Consider the following 21,275-nt stretch of genomic DNA (forward strand, 5'->3'; position numbering starts at 1 on the left):
TGAAAAAAAAATGAAAAAGCGAGAAATAGGTGTATAATGTATCTACTATCTACATAATATGTATGCGCTAGGTAAAGGTATGTATGTGTATGTAGATTAATACGTAAAACCTGAAAACAACTACCTTTCTATAAATGGCTGAACAAATGGACACCCTGATCTGCATGCCACACTGAGAAGTACCCATATCGTACATAGTAAAGAAAAGTGACCTTAACCCGCTGCATAGGAATACGCCGGTCGACGATAAGTACAGGTCATATCGTTCTAACTTGGATTCAGGCATGAAGAACAGTACAGTCTGGCCGATTAATATAGTTTGCAGCACACTGTGAATTTATAATAATTAAAGCAAAATAGTACGAGAATGTAGCGTACGAGTATGGTACCTTATTGGGGAAATATCGGATATACTCGACAGCGACACTCGTAAATGGATAAAGACATCGTAGATCGTAGATCGTAGGTCTAGGTACTAGGTACATTTTATGTACATTCAACCAAACTTAGGTAAGTATAATGTTAGACAACTGTAACTACTCGTATGATACATGAAGCTTCACAATTCGTGTACTCGATTATCTGTCAACCAAACAAGGCAACTTTTACAACCAGTCAATTTCAATTAGGCTGGAATTCGGCTCACCGACGCGGACGCGACACGACACAGCCCCAAGGCCCAAACCATGCCTTACGTGTCAATTTTTGGATTTTGGGCGAATTTTCGCGCACAAAGCACACTTTTGAACCAAATTTTGAGCTGCCCGTGGGTGGGTTTGCCGAATTGATTTAATTTCGATCACATTTGAGCTGATTTGGAGCACGCGGCAAAAAACGACTTTTCTCGAGCAAACCAGGATACTCGAATTGGATCAACTTTTTTGCGAGATTTCGGAACCGTTTCGAGTAATTTGTTCCACAAACTTGAGATTTTGAAATTTTCGTACGAAAATTTCTACAGATCACTTCTCAGTACCCAGCTCGAGAATGTTCAAAATCTATTGGAAAGACTCGCTTCGACATACTCGTATATGTGTACCGATATTTCAAAAGGGCCCATTCGGTCGGTGCCGAGAAGGGTGTAGATTTTATTTTTCAAAAATTGGCAAAATCTTGCAAAGTTTTCCAATTGATCTAAACGGCGCGCGAATGTGAAGCTTTCATGGACAGCTTCACACTCAAACACTGTTGAGATCCACCGGAGAACACTGGAAATTTATTTTGATTTTTGAAAAATAAAATCTAGGTATACCCTTCTCGGCGCTGACCAAATGGGTCCTTTTGAAATATCGGTACACATATTGTATAAACCGATTTTCAGACAATTATTTCATTCGAGATTCGCTTCTTATTTTGTAAGAACCTGATCGGTACGCCAAAGAGGTGTTATCGCAATTTTCAATAATTGCCAAAAATCAAAAACCGAACTTGGGCGAGTCTGAATTCGGTGGGAATGACGCGCTGTCACAAAGAGCCAAATTTTCGCTTGATCGCAGTTGATTGGCTGTAGAGGATCTCTCGTAAGATACAATAATATTCAAGTACATACATAGCAGAGCGAAATAAGAAACAGAATACAACGCTCCGTGACAAAAAAACAAAACAAAGCTCTTTTAAAAACCACACTGATGAAACGATTTTACTGCCTACGGCCCCACCACCCCCAAATACGAGTAGAAGCCAGAAACACCATTATTCAGCGAGGCATTTTGCAAGAATATAAAACACTCGGACGAAAATCAAAATTCAATTCAATCGGACACTTTTAGGCGACTGTACGAAAGATATTTTTCAGCAAGGCGCGAGCGAAATCGAAAAAATGTTCAAATTTGCACCAAATGAAGGTCTTTGGAATTTCTGAAATTAGCTTATAGCGGGTCAACTCGATCGATACAAGACTAAAAATTCTCGACGATAGTTTCATTTTCTGAACCATATTTTCGGAAATTTTTGGTGAATTTTCAAAAATTTTGCTCGAATTTCATCATTTTCGCAACGATTTTAAAGATGTTTTTTTCCTTTTTAGCGGTTTATGTCATTCGTGTTTTCATAATGTTTCGGGCTAATTTTGCCAAATTTTGTAAAATATCTATTGCAAAAATTTCGTCGCTTTTTGGAAATGTCGAATGTGGTGTTTTTTTTTCAAATTATGTATCAAAAAATTGCGACTGAATTTTTTTTCAATGATGGACACACTTTTTATACTAAAATAGATACTATCGAAAATCCAAAATGATGACATTCACGCGTGTTCAACGATTTTTTTTTATTAGGTAGTCAGAAATGCGGAATAAATCTCCCCTCACTTCGAAATAGAGCGCAAATAAATTGAAAATTTCGATACTACGAGTGCACGAAATCTTGCAACCAAAGCGAGAGAGAGAAATTACGAATTTACCGTACATTTGTGCTCTTCAAATAAAAATAAACAGCTCGTTTATTCCAATATATTGAATTAAGTGAAATATGAAAATGATTTTTTGAATTTGAATATCGACAGAATGTTCAAAAATTTGATAAATGAACAATATTTTCGGTCACCTGTCGGTCCTACATTGCACTGCTGAACCATGCAGCCGCGGTAAACTAGAGGCATCGATATAAAAAATAAAACAACAAGTTCAATGTTTCCCAAACACCTTACGAGCACGTGTAGTTTACCTAGCTATATACATATGTAGTTATGTAATGTAATGTACCTAAAGATCTACAAGGAATATCCGCAGTTTTCATTTTCGCTGATCGTAAAGTGACACGATGCTAGACTGATTTGAGCATGAAAATAACCTTTTCGAACATTTGCTAATAAATGTGTGAACTTACAGACAATAAGTATACGCGATACGCGATACCGACGAGTAGCATAATGATTTGCTGTAACAATGAACAAAAATTGCCCATAAACGAGTCGTAAACGACGCGAAGAAACTGCGAGCCATAAAATATTATCATTTATCGCCATCATTCCGCCATGGTAATTACCTAATAATTATTCGGTTTTTCGTAAAATAAGTGCATATTAAAATTGGCGCGTTTCTATATCGGTACGAAAATTTTAATTAACATCGTTCGCTTTCAATGGGCCATGAAAGAATACGCGTAACAAGTAAATTTGATTCTTTCAAATTTTAATCTACCCGAGTGCCTCCACGCAGTACACAATGTACACATATACCTATACAGTGTATGTATAGTACTCGTACAATGTAGGTAGAGGTACAGAGGTACATGAATTGATATGTATAGGACATAGGTAGGTACTGGGTAGCAGTGGGTACTCGGAAAACGCGAGGAAAAAATCAGATACCTAAACCTACATAAGTATACCTACACAAAATATATGTAGATAGGTGTGTTTCGTTTATTGACTCTACGACGTCGAAAGTATTCCGCGAATTTCAACTGATGGAAAATTTTTTAATAACGTTGACGTCACACGTCACAAACCACAAAAGGGGCGGTGACTAATCGCATGGCAGTGGCACCTACATTCACTAACAATAAGTATATTACATCTTTTTCTTCGATATCCCAAAAATTGGGCTTTCCAACTGGTCAAAATGAAAGTAGTACGAAGAAAAATCGAAAACGCGTCCTGCCCATTAATAAAGCAAAACTCGCAGTCAGCCTCGGAGTCAGACAGCTCGGCACTAACATACGTATACGTAATACCGTACAGTCGTACACTGTATTACACATTTGCGTGCCCTAGTTTCAAACTATAGTATTTTACCAGCTGGTAGAACTGACCAAAATAAACAAAAAAAAGTGATGTACGCAATCTACGGAAATAATCGGAAAAATCCCCGAAGGAACGTACGTGTACCTAGCTAGTAGCTACCTACTAGTACTTGAAATTCGTCATCGTAATCCGTGACATTTTTTATCGAAAGAAATCACCTAATTAAATACATAAGTATAGGTAAGTACAGTATAACGAGAAGTGAATTTAAAGCGGACGTTCAAACAAACAAAATTTCAGACAAATTCGATATTTTATAAATAATTTGTTCTCTAGAGAAGTTTTTGTAGCTCTAGCACTAGCCACCGAAAATTCAACTTTCCTTCACCAAGTACTGAAGAGGCGACCTTGTAGAGAACGAAATCGATTCATTTCTCCGAAGTGGATACCTACATATTACATAATTATACACACTTGTTCGCCAAAAATGAACTAAACGTAATTTAAATGGACTACGCCACATAAAATTCGATGGGAATTTCGAATAAGACGATATTAGGATGATTTCAAATACAATAGGTAGGTATTCTTTCGAAAAAAAACCTCTCACAAAGGGAAGATATTTAAACCGACTGAATACTCCGAGAAGTACAAAAAAATATACCACCAAACAAAATTTCAAAATTCGGACCAAAAATGAAAGAAAACAAAATTACGAGTATTTCATAAAATTGACGTAGAAAACTAAAAATTTGGTACATGACGCATTTTCGATCCATCAAATCGACTGCAAACAATTTCGAACCGTTTTGAGTAGGTATAAGTACATAGTCCTACAGCCTCGAGCCCTCGAGCGTTTTTTCAAAGTTGAAATTCCCATAAAATTTTACTCGATGAAGTTGGAGAGCTTAAATATACCGATTAATACCTCCATTATTTCAACATGCCGAGTCGACTGAAGGTGGTTACAAGTCGTTCTGGAGGCTCCGTCAATATTCTTAAAAAAAAAAGAAAACCCGTACAACAAATAAACTGTAGCACAATAAACGCGATCGATTTCACATCATTTTTGCAGATTAGGTTTCTGCAAGCTCAGAAACGTACTTATCTTTTTTTAAAAATTTTAGAAAACATTACGATTTTGAACAGGTATGATTCGGGAAAAATTGGCGTGTAATCGGTCCAGGTGAATCACGCACAATGTACAGAACGCGTTTATGGGCGCTAAAGGTTATTTTGGCAGATTTCATAGCACTTTAGAAGAAAGTGGAATTTAAAAAAAATCGCCGGAGGCTCCAAAATGGCCTGAAACCATCTCGAATCGCTTCAGAGTTGAAACAAAAACGGAATTCAACCACATTCGTACACCGAGCCAAACAACACGTTCGAATAAACAGATTAATCGAATTTTAACAGCTTTAATAGGCTACCGAAAAATCCAATAAGGAATCCTCGTAAGTTTCCGAAAAGGTCAACGATGTTTTCCTTATACATATATCGTACATATGTATGTACTATGTACATTACACACGCGATAAAGTTCCCTGACGATAAAACGATTACGACGAAGTGCCAAAATAGTTGCTACTGGTTTCAACTTTGTTCGAAATGAGCCATAAGCGCGTAACGTATTTGGGGAACTTTATTATTAATGACTTACGAAGTAATGACCCAATACGCCGGACTCGACACGACATGACAGTGATATCGAAAATCAAGACGAACAATAGAAAAAACATCTCTGTCAACGGATTGCGTTCACTTTCGAGTTGACGATCAGATAAACTTACGTATGTAGCAACTAGTGTAGTCTCAAAAGATCTTTTTTTCAAGTTGAAAATCCAACTCCAAATATGGCTCGTAGACTCGAGTTGCGAAAAGAATAACACAGTGATAATACCTATACGTAAAAAGTGAAAATTCACCATTGCCTGTCTAACGAGTACCTAACTACCTATCAAAAGGCAAACAAACATTACTGATTACATTACCCGGATCAGCATAGATGTATGTATGTAAATGTACATCTTACAGGTACCAATAAAACTACTGGTTGTTGGTCGACTCGTCGATTAAAAAAATTCATCAATAAAATCGATTACCCCGATGATAAATTTTCATCAACGATAACCACATCGCCATTTCAAAGTGGAATGTAAACATGGCAGAAACCCTGTACCTACCTACGAGTATGTACCGTAAACAAACGCGTTCGCGTTTAATTTAATAAATATTTTTCACGCGAGATACATACGAGTAATATGAGAAACACGAGACGAGATAGAAATAGATACAAGTTGGCATTAAATGCAACGGTTACCTATGCAGTATGCATACCTTTACCTACGTAGGAAGGCGATTTAGGCGTCAGATCGGGTGGTTTTGATTTTCCACGCGCTTAGAACACGTTCGTCGTTCATTCCTCATTCGGCATTTGATACGAGAAAATGAACATCGACAGTCGACACCGTCATACGATATTTAAAATTAGGCATTAACGCTGCACTTGCGGTTTCGTCGCTACATATTTGCGGGATGCTTGAACGTTATAAGAGTACCTAATCCGTATCATCCGTCTCATTCGTCTCGTTGGTCATTTTTTTTCTTTACCAACCATCAACCAATCCTAATAACAAGGGGGCTCGGGGTTCCCCCGTCCCTAGGGTGGACGCTACGTAGACGACTAAATATTCATTTAGAAACCAAAAACCAAAACCAACCGTAAATCGAGTACATAAATATGGTAAAATAAAATTTAATTAAAAGAGGGAAGAAAAAAAGTAATCAACCGTCGGGTTGGAATTGATTCTTTGATTGATAAATGGCACGAGTAAGTAGATGACGGCAGTAACGAAATCATCAGATATACCTAGGTATGTATGTACACATTATACGATTACGAATACCTATACACACATACTACAGCAAGGTGGAATGGAAAACGTAAAACGTATTACTCGTACACATATGTAGATGTACGCATAAATGTACGTAATACGAAGGTATACTCGTAAGTACGTAACGTACGTCGAGTCTCGCAAAAGTAAAAAATCGTTTACCTCAAAAAAATCTCGACGACTGCCAAGACCATGCCGTACATCATCATACGTGCTCCAAACATTCTGACCAAAGCTCGTAATAGACTCGGATCGCGTTTACCCTTGACAGCGTTATCCAATTCATTATTCCAGTATCTAGATGAAACATTCAACATACATTCCATATTACTCGATGAGTCGACGAATCGTTAACATTATTCTTATGGTTAGTCGTAATATTCTACTTACGAACTCGTAATACGTCTACGTACGAGTATTGGATATTATCAATTTCAGAATAATTCGCATACCTATACTACCTACTAATGTCATACGACAGATAAGATACGTATAATTTTTTTTTTTTAAACGCTAATAATAATAACGCGTACGATTTGGATACTGTCAACTGTCCTAATTTCGGAGTTCGCACACTTTTTAAATGTTTTCCAAAAATTGCTTCGAAGTAATCAGTTCGATTGAATGTTCGAATGAATGTCCGAAATGTGAAAAAAAATTATTATACGATGCACCCACTTAGTAAAATTATGTTCATTAAAAAACACTCTCCAGCAGATCGGAGCTTCAGTACAAATGTTTAAAACGGGGGGAAAAAAAGAAAAAGAATTTCTAATGATTCGTCCGAATTAGACTAGTAAATTACCATAGGTCTTTCAGTATTGATAAATACGAGTATGTATGTCAGTGATACTGAATTTTTTCTTATCGATCGAATAAAATTTATTTCAAATATCGAATTATGGTTTAAAATGCTTCGTTAAATCATTATTTTAGTCAAAATTGAGATTAAATGACGAATAAATAAGTATGTAGTAGACCTAGCAATTCATTCAAATATTCAATAGCAAATCGAGTGTCCGAAAGAAGGACGGAAATCGTGATTTTAGAAAAATCGCGTGTGGTCCAACGAACGACATACGATAAAAGTGTTAAGTGTCCGAAATTAGGGACAGTGACAGTAGCTATTTTTAAAAGTCATCGTACGAGTGCGAATACGAATAAAATGATTGAAAGTAAAAACAAACAGGTCGGTCGCTAAAACGACAAAAATTATCAATAATTCGATCCGATTCTAACAGAACTACTAGCTGAACTGCGTTGAAGCGTTCGCTACGGTGAAATATACGAATACGAAAATTACGGCGCTCTTCGGCTCTTAATCTTGCACACACAATTTACTCGACGAGTGAATAAAAACATCATAAACGACTCTCGAGATTGCGCGCATGCAAATATAATGAGAGACCATGGAGAAGAAAAGATAGAAAGAAAAAAAAAACGAAAATATACGTAATTTGCCAACGCTCTTATTTGGACGGATGATAAACGCGTTGAAGTTAAATTCTAAATAAATATAAATATTTGAATAAACGATCGTAGTCGTCAAGGTAAAGTAAACCAAACGCCGCCGTTACTCATCCGTTTCGATACTATCGAAATGCAAATTATTATCGTTATTATTATTATTCATTAAGAAAATGATCGTATTTTCATTTTATTTCGTAATTATTATTATTATTATTATTATTTCAAATTATCGAACCGGTATCAGGTAGGGTGCTACACGTGACGAGTCAACTAGTAATGCTTACTTTTCTAGGGTACTTCCCAAAGCGGACGACGAATGATCTTTCAGCGTTTCATAGAGATCGCCAACAACGAGATCGCGTTTGCGGCCTTTGAAAAATAAATCCAACGTCCAACTGGAAATAGAAAAAACAAACAAAATTAGATTAACCGATGACATTTCGTATAAAAAAATATTAGGTAGGTAAACACTCGATTATTTTCATTATTGACGGCATCAACTTTCTTTTCTCCAAACCTGGTAGTGGTAGTTCCAATCAAATCGTTCAACAAAACAAAAAAAAAAAAAAAAAGGAAACAAAAGGACTAAAAATAGCAAAAAAAAAAGTTACCTACGACTATACTTATGTACATATTTACTTAGTTTCAGAGATCAAGAACTACAAGTGACCTACGAGAAATTTATAAATTTATGACGACCTCGCTATATGGTTAAAGATCTATCGAATAAACACTCGTATTACATTTCCCATCAACGTATAATAATTTCAAATACTTCTTTAAATAATTTCATATGTTTTACGAGAAAAAACAAAATATGTATTTAGTTGTACCTATACGTATAAGAACGAGTCTGTCTGCACAGTGCACACCTGCACAGCGTGCAATCTTTCAGTTCAGATGCAACGATTTGATGAAATGATGACGCTAAACGCTAACGTACTCGTATTCGCAGTCATAATGCAAATAAGTAAAATTAATATAATAATTTGACTGTTTTATCTGCGAGATTATGAAATAATTTCGGAGGCGCGACATGACCCGCTGATAACCTAACCTACGTGAACTGAATACTGATAAATTAACAACACACACACCACACACCCGAGTAGTACATTTCCATAGACAATAGACATAATATAATGTATATTTGAGAATGTTAATATCTACGATAGATAATTGCTTTTTTCGAGGCTCCGGGCTCGAGTCTTATTTTTTAGGTCATAAAACCCGTAAAATAGTGCCGATTAAAAATTTCAGCCGCTTCATCGCAGAATAAATTCAGAGTCCCAGAAGCGTCCGAGGTTCTCACAAGAAATAAAGACTCCGATACTTGGCAAAAAAAAAACCTCAAAATACCGAATTAAGCGACCACAAACACAACTACGTACAACTACGGGGGATCATCTTGTGCATTCCCTAATGAAATTTGTTGCGACGTATTGCGCAAATTTTTCAAAAAAAAATTACACCTTGAGAATGGTTACTCGCTAACTCGTACACTCGTACTTTGACCTCAACAACCACCTTGAAATCCACGCTGAAAAGTATTCGAGAAGACCAAATTATTTTATACATTATTTTTTCGTATGTTTTCTACCATCGATTAATCGTCTTAAAACTGTATCGAAATTCGTTTCAGCAAAATCGAGTTTGATAAATTGAAAGAGCGTATTGCCTTAGAAGAACCTCAGTTACGAAACTTTGTTCGAGTTTTTGGAAAATTGCGAGTAATTGGAAAAGCTAAAGCTACGATGAAGTAATTGCGATGATTTTTCGATTGCGAAGATTTGTCGAGAAATAATGACAATGACAGAGGGTACATTTTACGCAGACGCTTTCATTTTAATGCTATTTGATTAGTTTTTCTTGGAACTTGAAAAAATGATCATATTCGGCCAGATCTAATCGAGTTTTCCCTATTGGGTCCGATCGGATCGAGGACATGTCTGGATCCTATACACATTCGGTAAAGATACGAATATAGATAATCAGCGAGCGCAGACGGTTCAATTTAAAAGTGTCCATTTCACAAACCTGAACGTAGCTATTGAAAATATACCGGCTTTGGCGCGAGGATGCGGCGGCCTCTGAAGGACTGTTTTCTCACTTTCCATTTTGTTTCTGAAGGCATTCAGTAAGCTCGACTCAGTTCCAGGTTATCCTGCACAAAAATAAACAATCCTGTTAGCTGACATGTAAAATGCTAAAAAAAAACTTGCGCGCAAACTATAAGTATACATAGGCAATAAGGCATATTACGAGTAGTTAGCTATAGTTACAGACTAAAGCTTGCGCAGTGCAGCGCAAATTTAAAAAAATTACAGCGACAGTCCATTTGCACATAGGTATAGGTACACAATTGTGCATAATAAAAATTGAAGTCGGCAAGTCGCACATTCGGTCTTCGCCTCTTTGGTCGAAGAACAAGACGTTATTAACTATTAACTACTCGTACGTACTAATTAATTACATATTACCGAGTACACGATGGAAACTAAAATACTCGTAAGTACGAGTATAGTACGTACGACAACCATGTGAACCAATTGTATCGAGCCCTTAGTAACTAGAACTACTCGTAATAGTCAATTTTTATTTCATTTTACGCATAATGAATGGGTTTGAGTACTACGAGTATAACTCGTACTCGGGTGTTTGAAGCGCCACGACGCATTGCGAAGTTCGATTCACGTCATAATGTCATTCGCGCTATTAATAAACGTGACCGGCGGCGCCGGCGCGGCAACCGCGAGAAGATACGCCAGGCGCTCGCGGCTCGCGACTGGCGGTTCGCACTATCGCTACGGACGGGACGCGACCGCGATCACCACGTCAAGAATGACAAACGACAAACGAGAAACGAGAAAAATGGACCGACTACGAGAAGGAGAAACGAGAAACCAATTGGTCGACACTCGACAGTCGATACTGTTAGCGACTAGAGTCGTCCGATGCGAATTGCGCTGGTCGCTGGTCGCTGGTGGTGTGGTGATGGGTGATGAAAAAAAAGAAAAAAAGAAGCGAATTACGAGTACGTTTACGTAGTCGCACAAGTAGGTCTACGTACGTCGTACATGCACATGTAACGTAAAGCAACCATAGAGCAGAGCAATCGCAGTCATAAGAATGCATGGTTACTTATATAAACGTCCATACGTCTGCCACAGAGACTCTCGAATGTATCATCAGCTTGTTCACTTTTTGGCGAACACCATCCGCCAGTATGAGTAATAATTGAGTATATGTACTCGTATGCTGACGTGAGTTGTGCACTGTGCACTGTACACTCTCCAATCTGTATTCAGTCATCAGCACAGCATCGGCGTTCAATTTTGAAATTTCGATACTAGACCAACCCCCAATATGGGCCCGTATGGTAAGTTACAGGTCAGGTAGCAGGTCCAGGTACACTCTACACTGGTACAGATATGAGATAAGAAGCGACGAATGCGAAAGACTGAACACGATCACGCCGCGCCGCGCCGCTCACCGCAAATTCACGATATTCAACCAAGGTAACGTCAACCACAAAGGTACCTAGGTACCTAATCGTCGTAATTGATCCGAACAGTTTTGCTTTCTTTTTCGCAAATACTCGAGCACCTACGAGTAAGTCTAGGTATAAAATACCTGTAGTCCAGTCCTGTACCTACGGTAACTTACTACGACATACATCGCGTCGCGTCGGTCGTTGACTCTACGATCATTCGATCATTGTTGTGTCAAGTTCTACTGCAGATAAAATACTGGTACCTACTCGCACTCGTAGTAACGATGCAATGCAGTCACAAACGCACCCAGCACCCAGCATCGAGCATCGAGCATACCGCTATTCTTATTCTTTCCACAAACTGCGCCTTCTCTCCAGACACGGGCGTGATGCGTGATGCGATAAACGTTAAGTCGCATCAAAATACGTATAGGAGTTTACCTGTTAAGTCATACCTGTATGAGTGAGCGAGGTATCTGATCTCTTCAACGACATTCGCCTACATACGAGTACAACAAGTACGAGTACATACATGTACTCGTATGCAACAAGTGAATACCGAATAGATACGTCGCGTCGCGTCACACCGCACCGTACACTAATGCTAAGCGCTAAGTGCCAACGACAGGCGTGCACTGTGAGCGCAGCGGGCAGCGCATACCGCATAGTACCTTTGAATTGACCTTACCTGCACAAATTTACAGAAAAATGACTTTCTCAATTTTCCACATCTTTCGAGTATCAACTACTCGTATGTAGATGCACCTAGCTACCTACCTACAATACCTAAAGACATATAAAATACATTTTTCAAATGTACGAGTAATTAAAAATTGAAGAAATTTAGAGTCGTTTCCGTTGCTAAAGGTAAATGGTAATCGAGTCAATTCAAGTCGAACGCAAAGAATTGAGTACCTACCTAAGTAGTAAGTACCTACATAGTTATTATTACATTACGTAGACGTAAATGCGTTGTTCGGCGCAGTCGATGATTGAAAAAAATTCACGAGTATCTATTTCAACTAGGTACGAGGTACTAGGTAGCATGGTAGCTCTAGCTACGAGTACTTTACCTATCGGCTATTATCGATATTACCTCGTTAAAATTAATTTACCGGAAACTAAAACTTATAAAACAACTTACGAGGGCATTTGCCTTTCGATTTAAAACGAAAATTTCTCGGGCATTGTATTATCATTATACCTATTAAAAATTCAATTTTAGGAACAGCAAAAACTGCAGGATTCGCACCTACTCTGCAGGTTGAAAACCCTGGACTATCGTACTTCTTACAATTACGAGTATTTCAATAAAATCGTCCGAATTCGCTTAGATACTTTATTCGTATTTTCAATTTTGTCAAACACTCGCTCAAACGAGTAAAGAAGATTTATGAGTTTTGAAAACTCGATCAAAATGATTGTAAAAAGTGCGTCTGTCGCGGTATCACTCGCACGAGTACAACCGGCTGAGAACGAATCTAGCTACTATCACCCGCGATCCACAACTAGTCGCCGCTCGCTCCTCCTTTCGTACAGGGCTTAAAGTGCTGCTATCGAATTTCAAACTCAATGGATCAGAGCCTCGGGAAGGTTCAAAAACTCAAATCGCACTTCTTTCGAGTAGCTAACCGAGGCATTGCATAGGTAGGTAACCGAATCCAAAAGTGAAAAAAAAACCTCCTCTTGTAAATTGCAGACTGCTGAAAAGTTTGACAATTTTCTGGCCAATCCCACAGCCGCGCCGATTTCGCACCAATTTTCGTATAAATCCGAGAACGTGGTTTACTTTTCTTGTTACAAATGCGATCGAATGAACATTTTTTATTGAAAAAAAATCGGGAGATGCGCGCTAAAACGCACGGATTTCTTCTCAGTTCAAGATGAAGAAAAGCTCGCGTATCCAATATCCATCGCCTCGTTACCAACTACGAGTACAACTAATAGTAAGTATACAAAAAACGTAGGTAGCGCAGCCCACAGGTACGTAATAGGTATTAGGTATTAGGGAATACGAATTTTGAACGTTCATTTTTTCCACTTGAGAAATTACCATTAAATTTGCACATTTAGCAAATAAATAATAATAAAGCATATGGCAAAAAAAATGATGGGTCGCGTCGAGAAAAAGAATACACGCATAGAGCATAGACAAAGTCGATTCAACAAAAACCTTGAGCATGACCGTGACGGCAGTAAGACGCTGCTGCTTCATTTTACAAGTTTCTGGTATCAACGTACGATTTACATTAAACATTATACACATACGAGTAGGTACCAAGTACCTAGTACCTTACCTACCTACTACCTCAACCTCACCTATAGTCTTAAACGTTCGTATAAGCGTAAGTACCTACATAGTACATACTACATAGACATACGCATACTACGCGAGTTTGAGTATAGTACATACAATTATACATTTTTGACTAAATTTTAGGCACGCTTACAAACGAACGTTGATAGGTATTTCAAAAATGTGCGCAACATTGCTTCAAACCGTAATTATTAAAACCACAGAGTCATCTTTCAAGACGGTATACTCGTATAGGCAGATACGTCTACGAATGTAGGTAACCAAACCGTGTTGGAGTAAGTTTTGATAGTACTCGTAGGTAGGACTAGGTAGGTTAAGTCTAAGTACCAATGGATTTTGAAAAACGGTACCTATTTGAATTGATTAAAATTCGAAGGGCCACAAACTGTCGAGTTACAAAACTTTTTTTCGAAAATAATCAAATCCAAAACTTCAACTGAAGCTGCAGAACCACTCGAAACTGCTCGTTGATGGTTCAAGAAAAATATGGCTGCGAATGGATAAATTGTACTCAAGTTCAAACGAGTAGATCACGAGCACCACGAATTTGGTCGATGCGAATCAACTTCTTCCCAAATTCTTCTACCACATTGAAACGAAATCTTGTATTATTTCAGGAGCCTGATTCAAATTACTCAACTTCAACACCTACGAGTAAGTATATGAAACTCTTCATGTACAAGTAAGTATTATGGAATTTTACACGCTGAATTGCTGATATATTTTTGGACACCTATTCCACGAATTTCTCTCGAATCTGATCACGGGCAAGTATTTGTCGTTTCATAACAATAACCAGGATTGCGTTACTTAGTACAAATTGTCATTTTTTTTCTGAAATATTCAAATTGAGCGGTCATTTTCATCATTTTTCCGCCAATCATTTTCGGTTTTGATAGTTGAACACTGTTGAAAAAAATTACGTACTTTTTGCAAAAAATTGAAAAAAAAAACATACAGAAGTTGAAAACTGATAAGTAAGTAGTTTTGTTGGAAAAACTGATACAATTTTTCTAGTTTTTAGAAAAAACCGTAGAATTCTATCGGTGACATGGTACTAAGTACAGGTAGGGTACAAGAAGCGCTCACATGCTGCACAACGATGCACATCGAGCATAAAAATTTAAATTTTTCCTTTCAAACAGCAAGGTTGTTTCCGACTGAAATACGTTGTTTTTTTTTTGTTCAAAAAAATTTAGTTCTGCGACCTCGCTCACTAACGAGTAACGACATGGCGGAACACGTCAGCCGCCCAGCCGGTCAGCGCATCTGTGTGATACTGATTGTGATAGATATAAGTAGTACGAGTATGACTTTTCGATATCATTTTGAATGTTATGAGATACCATTGTACCAACCTATACGTTTACGTACATATGGCCGATTAATTTTTTCCTAAGAACTGAAATCAACATAAAACGACGTAAAGATAATACATATACAAATGTATGTAGATGTACATTAAGTACCTACCAACAAAGAACCATCACACAAAACGACTGATTACGTATCTTAATCGCTGTTCTTTCTTTCTCTTTCTGTTTTTCTACGTTATCTTTCAACAAAACGCACAGGTATCTAACTCTCGTAGATATCTGCGATATGAGTAATTATTTTATCAACACTATTACGCGAATAGTTTCTTCTATTTTTGTCGTCGATAGCCTCCTCTGTCTACAGAATCCCATCAATGCGTTATACCATACACAATGGCAGGCTGATAATACATTATGTGTATAGTTATCGTAAGCTCGCTGTATCCTCAAACGAAATGTAGTCTCTAACTTGAGACACTTCAAAACTTGCTATTTCAGGCTCAGGCTGCTCAGAGTCCATTACCACCAGTCGCGAAACTCACAAAATAAGTCTAAATGAGCCGTAAGTAATTTAATCGATTTTTTTTTTATCAACACACGACGAGCAATTACACTGGTAAATACGTTTTTAATGAGATGTAGATAAAACTGAAATGTTTTGTTGCCCTCCGTCCATTCCGCTTTCATTGCCAATCGATAATCACAAGCACGAGTAGCTCCGGCTGTGATAAGAATATCCGCGAGAATTGATTCGTTGTAATGGGTTTTGTGTACCGTATCGCCTCGTAAAGGGAAGCGGAAATTTAGAAGAAAAAAAAACAACGAAAAAATAAATTAACAAAATGTTATGAAAAATGTGTTAATCTCGCTCAAATTTAACTAGTGAGCGTATACGATAAAGCGAAATATGTGGTACTGGTACATCTACATTCTACATACATACGAATATGTAGAATTATTCTATTAGCACAATCGTGTAAGTAGGTACTAGGTAGGTAGGTATAGTAGTTAGATTGGTGCTGGTATTTTATTTACTCGAGCAATGTATACGATACGCGTACGAATTTAAGCTATTAACACAATACCTCAATATATCACCGCAGATTATAACTAAGTCATTTTGAAGACAGCGAGTATTAATTTATAGACTATAATTATTCTTCCTTACAATATAAAATTCTCTCAATAAATCCGTCAGTGCTACGCTGACAAGTGACAAGCTTGGTAAGTAATGGTAATTGAACCTGAACGTAACGATTTTGAATGAAAAATGTCATCGAAGAGTAAGAGACAAGTCAACTAACGATTTCTTCAAGACGGTTCAGACGGTTCAGACGGTTGACTGTTGCCGAAGAGGGTAATAACGGAAAAAAATTATATCTGCACAAAACATAGGTACTAACCGAGGCTACCGAAGAGGTAACAGGCACCGAGTCACCGACTAGCCGGCTACAAAAAGTATTTACTCAAGTAGCAATGCGGCGGCGCACATGGCATTAAAATCAACGTACTTAGTACTTACTTACTTAGCGATGAAATTATTCATCTTCGCGACATAAAGAAAATTACAAATATTACGATCGCGATGCACGCTACTACGTATATTATCGATTTTCTCTCGCTCGTTTATCAGCATTCGTAGCAACTGTCTCTGGCTCATCATTACAAATCAGGAAGGACACAACTTGACCAGAATCATTTTTCAATGCTACACAATATACATATTTTTCATATTTATTACTCGGACGTAAAAATATTCTCATTTCAGTATCGCGTAATATTTTTTTTTTCTTTCTTTTACGAAAACAAAAACAATTTACTTACCCACACCCAGGCCTTTATAGACGCTTCTTTTTTGAGGGAACGATAATTCTCGAAAGTTGAAAGTCTATAATTATTGGAGCCCCCTACCAACCCACACATCAAAAAATTGATTTTCGCCTCACCCATCTGCTTAAAAAAAGTCATATTTTGTTCCAAAGTAACCAAATAAGTCTTGTTGTTTGCGAAACTTGCTTACGAGGTTCTGGGGTTTCTTTCGCCAAATTTTCCCTAGTCAAAAAGTGTCAATTTAGTTGTTAGCATGCTAGGTCATCCTCATCACACCTACATTTTTCACTTTTCCAATTCAAATTTTCAATCTTCTCCATCAAGGGGGGGGGGGTCAAAGTTGACAATATTTTTAGTACTCGAGTTTTTGTAAAGAAATGCGAATCCAAAGGTCTCTATTAAATCGAAAAAATTAAAAAGGACGAGCTTTTGATAACTTTTGGACTACCTATACCAATAAATTTGATTTTGGATCTTTTTAAAAATCGCATGTTTGAAATTCAACTCTGATGAGCGATTCTCATAGAATTTTTCGTGCTGATCACTAAGAAAAGAATGCAAAAATGTTATGAAGTACGTCAGGATTTTTCACTACCTATTATCTGAGTTGATTACACATAGGTATCGCTGAATTTTATCAATTTTAGTAACTTTCGAGTAATTTCTATGATAATTTTACGAGTTTTATTCGGTATGTTTTTTTGATTTTTTCACGATTTCGTTTCATTTTAATACTTTATTTATTTCGAGAATTTTCCACAATTTTTTTTCATTTTGATAAATGAGCATTTTTGCAATTTTTCATCAATTTTCGTGTAATTTTGCACAATTATTATAATTTTTTCACCAATTTATGGTAACTTTCAGTAACTGGGAGGTCAATTTACTTATAATTTTTACGATACTTTCTGCAATTCTGCACTTTTGATAAATTATCCCTCAATTTCAAGAATATTACATTAATTTTTGGTAATTGCGTTCAGTTTTTGGCCAAAAGTAAGACTTTTTGATGAATTTGTACAGACACATCGAAATCAATTCATCAAAAATTACTTCAAACCGCGAAGCGAGACATAAGATTTTTGGAAAATTTTCAGTTTAGAGTACCAACGAGAAGCGCTTCTATCGTACTTTTCGAACGATTTTTCCTTTTTTTTTTTTTTTTTTTTTTTTTGTAAATGCATTGTATGTAGTTCTTCAAAAATAGAGAGAGGACTTTTTGGCACACATTTTTTTCATCAGTCAAGTCGGAAAAACAACGATTTTTCTTTTCAAAATTCGACAAAAAAGGAAATTAGGTAAATGAAAATATAAACAACGAGACGATTAATTTTTTTAGGAAGTTTAGTGTAACTAACTTTTGATTGAAAAGAGTAACAAAGAGTAACCGTTGGTAGAAAATAGTGATAAAAAGTAATTTGAGTCGAAAAAAGTATCCACGCTAGGATGCCTGAAGTGTTTATGGTCATTTTTGATATTTTTGAAATTTTCCTCGGGTGCACTCGAAAAATGCCCTACCTAGACCTATAGTATTACTATAGGCGGCTCCACCCTCCCTTCCCCATTTTCGGGACACTGGCTCAAATCGAACAATTTTCCAAAAAAAAATCTATGTTGATTTCAAGACCCTCTCCTCGAAATTTGGAGCCTTAAAGCGAGGGCCAAAGTTTTCGTAAATTAATGAATCGACAAATACAGAACAAACGAAATAGAATTTTTCCAAAAACTCGATGATTTCCAGAAATTTTGAAAAAATTCGTGACTGACTTCGACCTTTGTTATATTTTTAGTCGATTTCGTGACTTTTCGCGACTAGTAGACAGTCACACCTTTTTTACTTTTCAGAATACTTATGTAAAAAAGGAGCTCATTGTATCGCACTCACTCGTTACCCTCGGTTCAGCACTTCAGAGTACTGCCACACTTTCACCAAAATTGTCACGTTAACCAACATAAAGAATGTACAGGGTGTCCAAGAATGAGAAGTTTTAATGTTTTGATGGACGAAAATGGAAAAAAAATTCCCCGAGTCAAAATTAAAAAATTGAATAATACCTTACTAAATCAAAAAAATGTGCGTTTAAGTTACTGTTTCAATGCAAAATAAAAGCTTTTCTCGTGTATCATTGAAACAATCACTCAAACGCCTATTCAATTTTCCAATTTTTAAGCGCGGCATTTTCTCTCTCTTTTTTTTATATATAAAATCTGACATCAAAATCCCTTATTCTTGGACACGACACCCTGTACTTACCGTTATTAGTCAATTATTTGCACTCGGAAATATTACCCTGACGATTTTTCTTCCGCAGAAATTTACTTACAGGAGTGCTTCGAATTGATCAGGCATCCTGTAGATGACAGAACCTTAAGCATTGGGTAAGGTTTAGTCGAGATCTTATCAACGTATCGAGAGATAAGAAGATCGACTGCATCTTTTCCTCGAAACATGTGATTTAGATTATGATTATCGTTAATTAAACTATGGCTTATAAGTTATATACCTAATCACAGATGAAACTGAGGAAATCAAAGTAAATAGGGTAAGACGTAAGAGGGTAAGTAAGTATAATATGGTCGGAGCCGGGGGCAATTTGATGGGCTTTTCGAAAACGAATAAGACATCCAACAATTCCAACATTATCAAAATTTTCAGTACACCTTAACGAAAAAACACGATCAAAATCAAAAGTACAACACATAAATTCCAATTTCATACGGGCCAAAGGCGTTGCTAACATCAACTAACCTACTCCAACCTTCTCCAACGATGAGAACAGCTGAGCAGAGCAGACCGTAAACCGTAATACAAAATCACATGCCTCTTTCTGTAGATTATCCAACCACCAACGAGAATTTCAGAAATTGTGACGAGTAGTCCACTTTCCAGCATGGTGAAAAGGGTGAAATGAATTTGACCGTTGACGTACGGAGTTACGGATTACATTACGCGGTGATAAAAATATCCGCGTATTATCACATCAGTCATCATATCATGCATCGGAAATGACTGAAAACCGACGAGTCGCGTATCGCGAAAATGCATTTTTACATTTTTAACTCTAACTGACATACCAACGAGAATAACCTTACCAGTACCATTTGCGAAAAATGAGAAAAAGGAAAGTAAAAAGAAAAATAACAATGAAAATGCATCGGTACGCTGCTGATACGCTCGAGTACGATTAGTAAACGTCGTTGATTAAATAATTTCAATAACAAATTAGCGAATAATAAATTTCATTAAGTACTAACCAGTTTGCTCAATCAGTGAGGTAAAACCCAAACAACTGTCATTACTGCTCGAAAAAAAAAATACAACACCGGTCACTCAGCGAAACTGTCACCGCTAACCATTCACGTCCTTCACCACACTACGAATGAAATGAAATGAATTATAACACATACACAACGCTCAACTCAACTGTTACTACTGTTACTGTACGCGGACCGATTTTACTCCACTATTCCACCGTACAATGAACATTTTTTCAGAGTATTCGCCAATACCGAACACGTGAAGCGAACTGGCGAACTGCGCCAAACACCAACCGAATGATCAAGGTCACTTCACTGATAATAGTAGATAAAACAGATATCGAGATTCTTTTTACTTTAATTTAAATAAAGTGAAATAAAAACTGCAAGTATGTATGTCATTTTTCATTTGTTTGCTAATCTCATTGTGACCGAACCGATTTCATTACGTAGATTACGTTTACGTATTACGTACAATGTTCATTAAATCGATCGACGATCATCAGCTTATATTTTGTAGAGGCAATGGGATAGAAATTAGAAATCATTAAGAAAATTCGCGATCAGGGGATTACCCATAGGCCATACCCAGTAACGGCAACGGGCAATGTGACTGTGTCACACTTATTTCAGTCATTTCACAGGTGTTCCACTGTTGGCACTGTTCATTTCCTTTGTTGTCCTTCCGTCAGCCGGTCAACTCCTTTCCAATCCACTTTCCAGTTCTCCATCCAATATCCATGTTCCATTGCAGTCGGGTGGCAAGTATTCGGTTTCCATAGAAAAAAATAAACCGTGACGTTCTGGAGCAAATATGGGTACGGGTATCGGTATCAAATTCATGAGATGTGATGTAACGACGTAACGAGAAAATTTTTAAAAAAATTAAATCATTTTTCAACGTTGTCCGTTGGATGGGTAAATTGCTAAATTCTTCAAGTAACAAAAGTAATTCGTTTAATTCGGCTACTCAACTTCTGAATGATTTTGTAATACATATTTTTCGCGTTTT

At 37.0% G+C, this 21,275-nt stretch overlaps 1 protein-coding gene across 3 annotated transcripts in view; it reads right to left on the reverse strand.

The window, feature by feature from the left end:
* Positions 1-20,522, reverse strand: part of LOC135833850 (probable multidrug resistance-associated protein lethal(2)03659) — a 60,285-nt gene extending 39,763 nt beyond the window's left edge. Inside the window, exons 1-5 of one of the 3 annotated variants that reach the window (XM_065347653.1) lie at positions 20,261-20,521; positions 10,087-10,213; positions 8,334-8,444; positions 6,742-6,876; positions 125-329 (exon numbers count right to left, since the gene is read on the reverse strand). In XM_065347653.1, the coding sequence (XP_065203725.1) occupies positions 125-329; positions 6,742-6,876; positions 8,334-8,444; positions 10,087-10,166 (531 nt within the window). In that variant the 5' untranslated portion in view covers positions 10,167-10,213; positions 20,261-20,521. Of the gene's footprint in view, positions 1-124; positions 330-6,741; positions 6,877-8,333; positions 8,445-10,086; positions 10,214-20,260 lie in introns of all 3 variants that reach the window. The other 2 variants (XM_065347651.1, XM_065347652.1) reach the window with 2 other exon arrangements.
* Between the last annotated feature and the right edge of the window lie 753 nt (positions 20,523-21,275).

The sequence above is a fragment of the Planococcus citri genome, chromosome 2 (genome assembly GCF_950023065.1).
Source record: "Planococcus citri chromosome 2, ihPlaCitr1.1, whole genome shotgun sequence".
Taxonomy (NCBI): Eukaryota; Metazoa; Arthropoda; class Insecta; order Hemiptera; family Pseudococcidae; genus Planococcus; species Planococcus citri.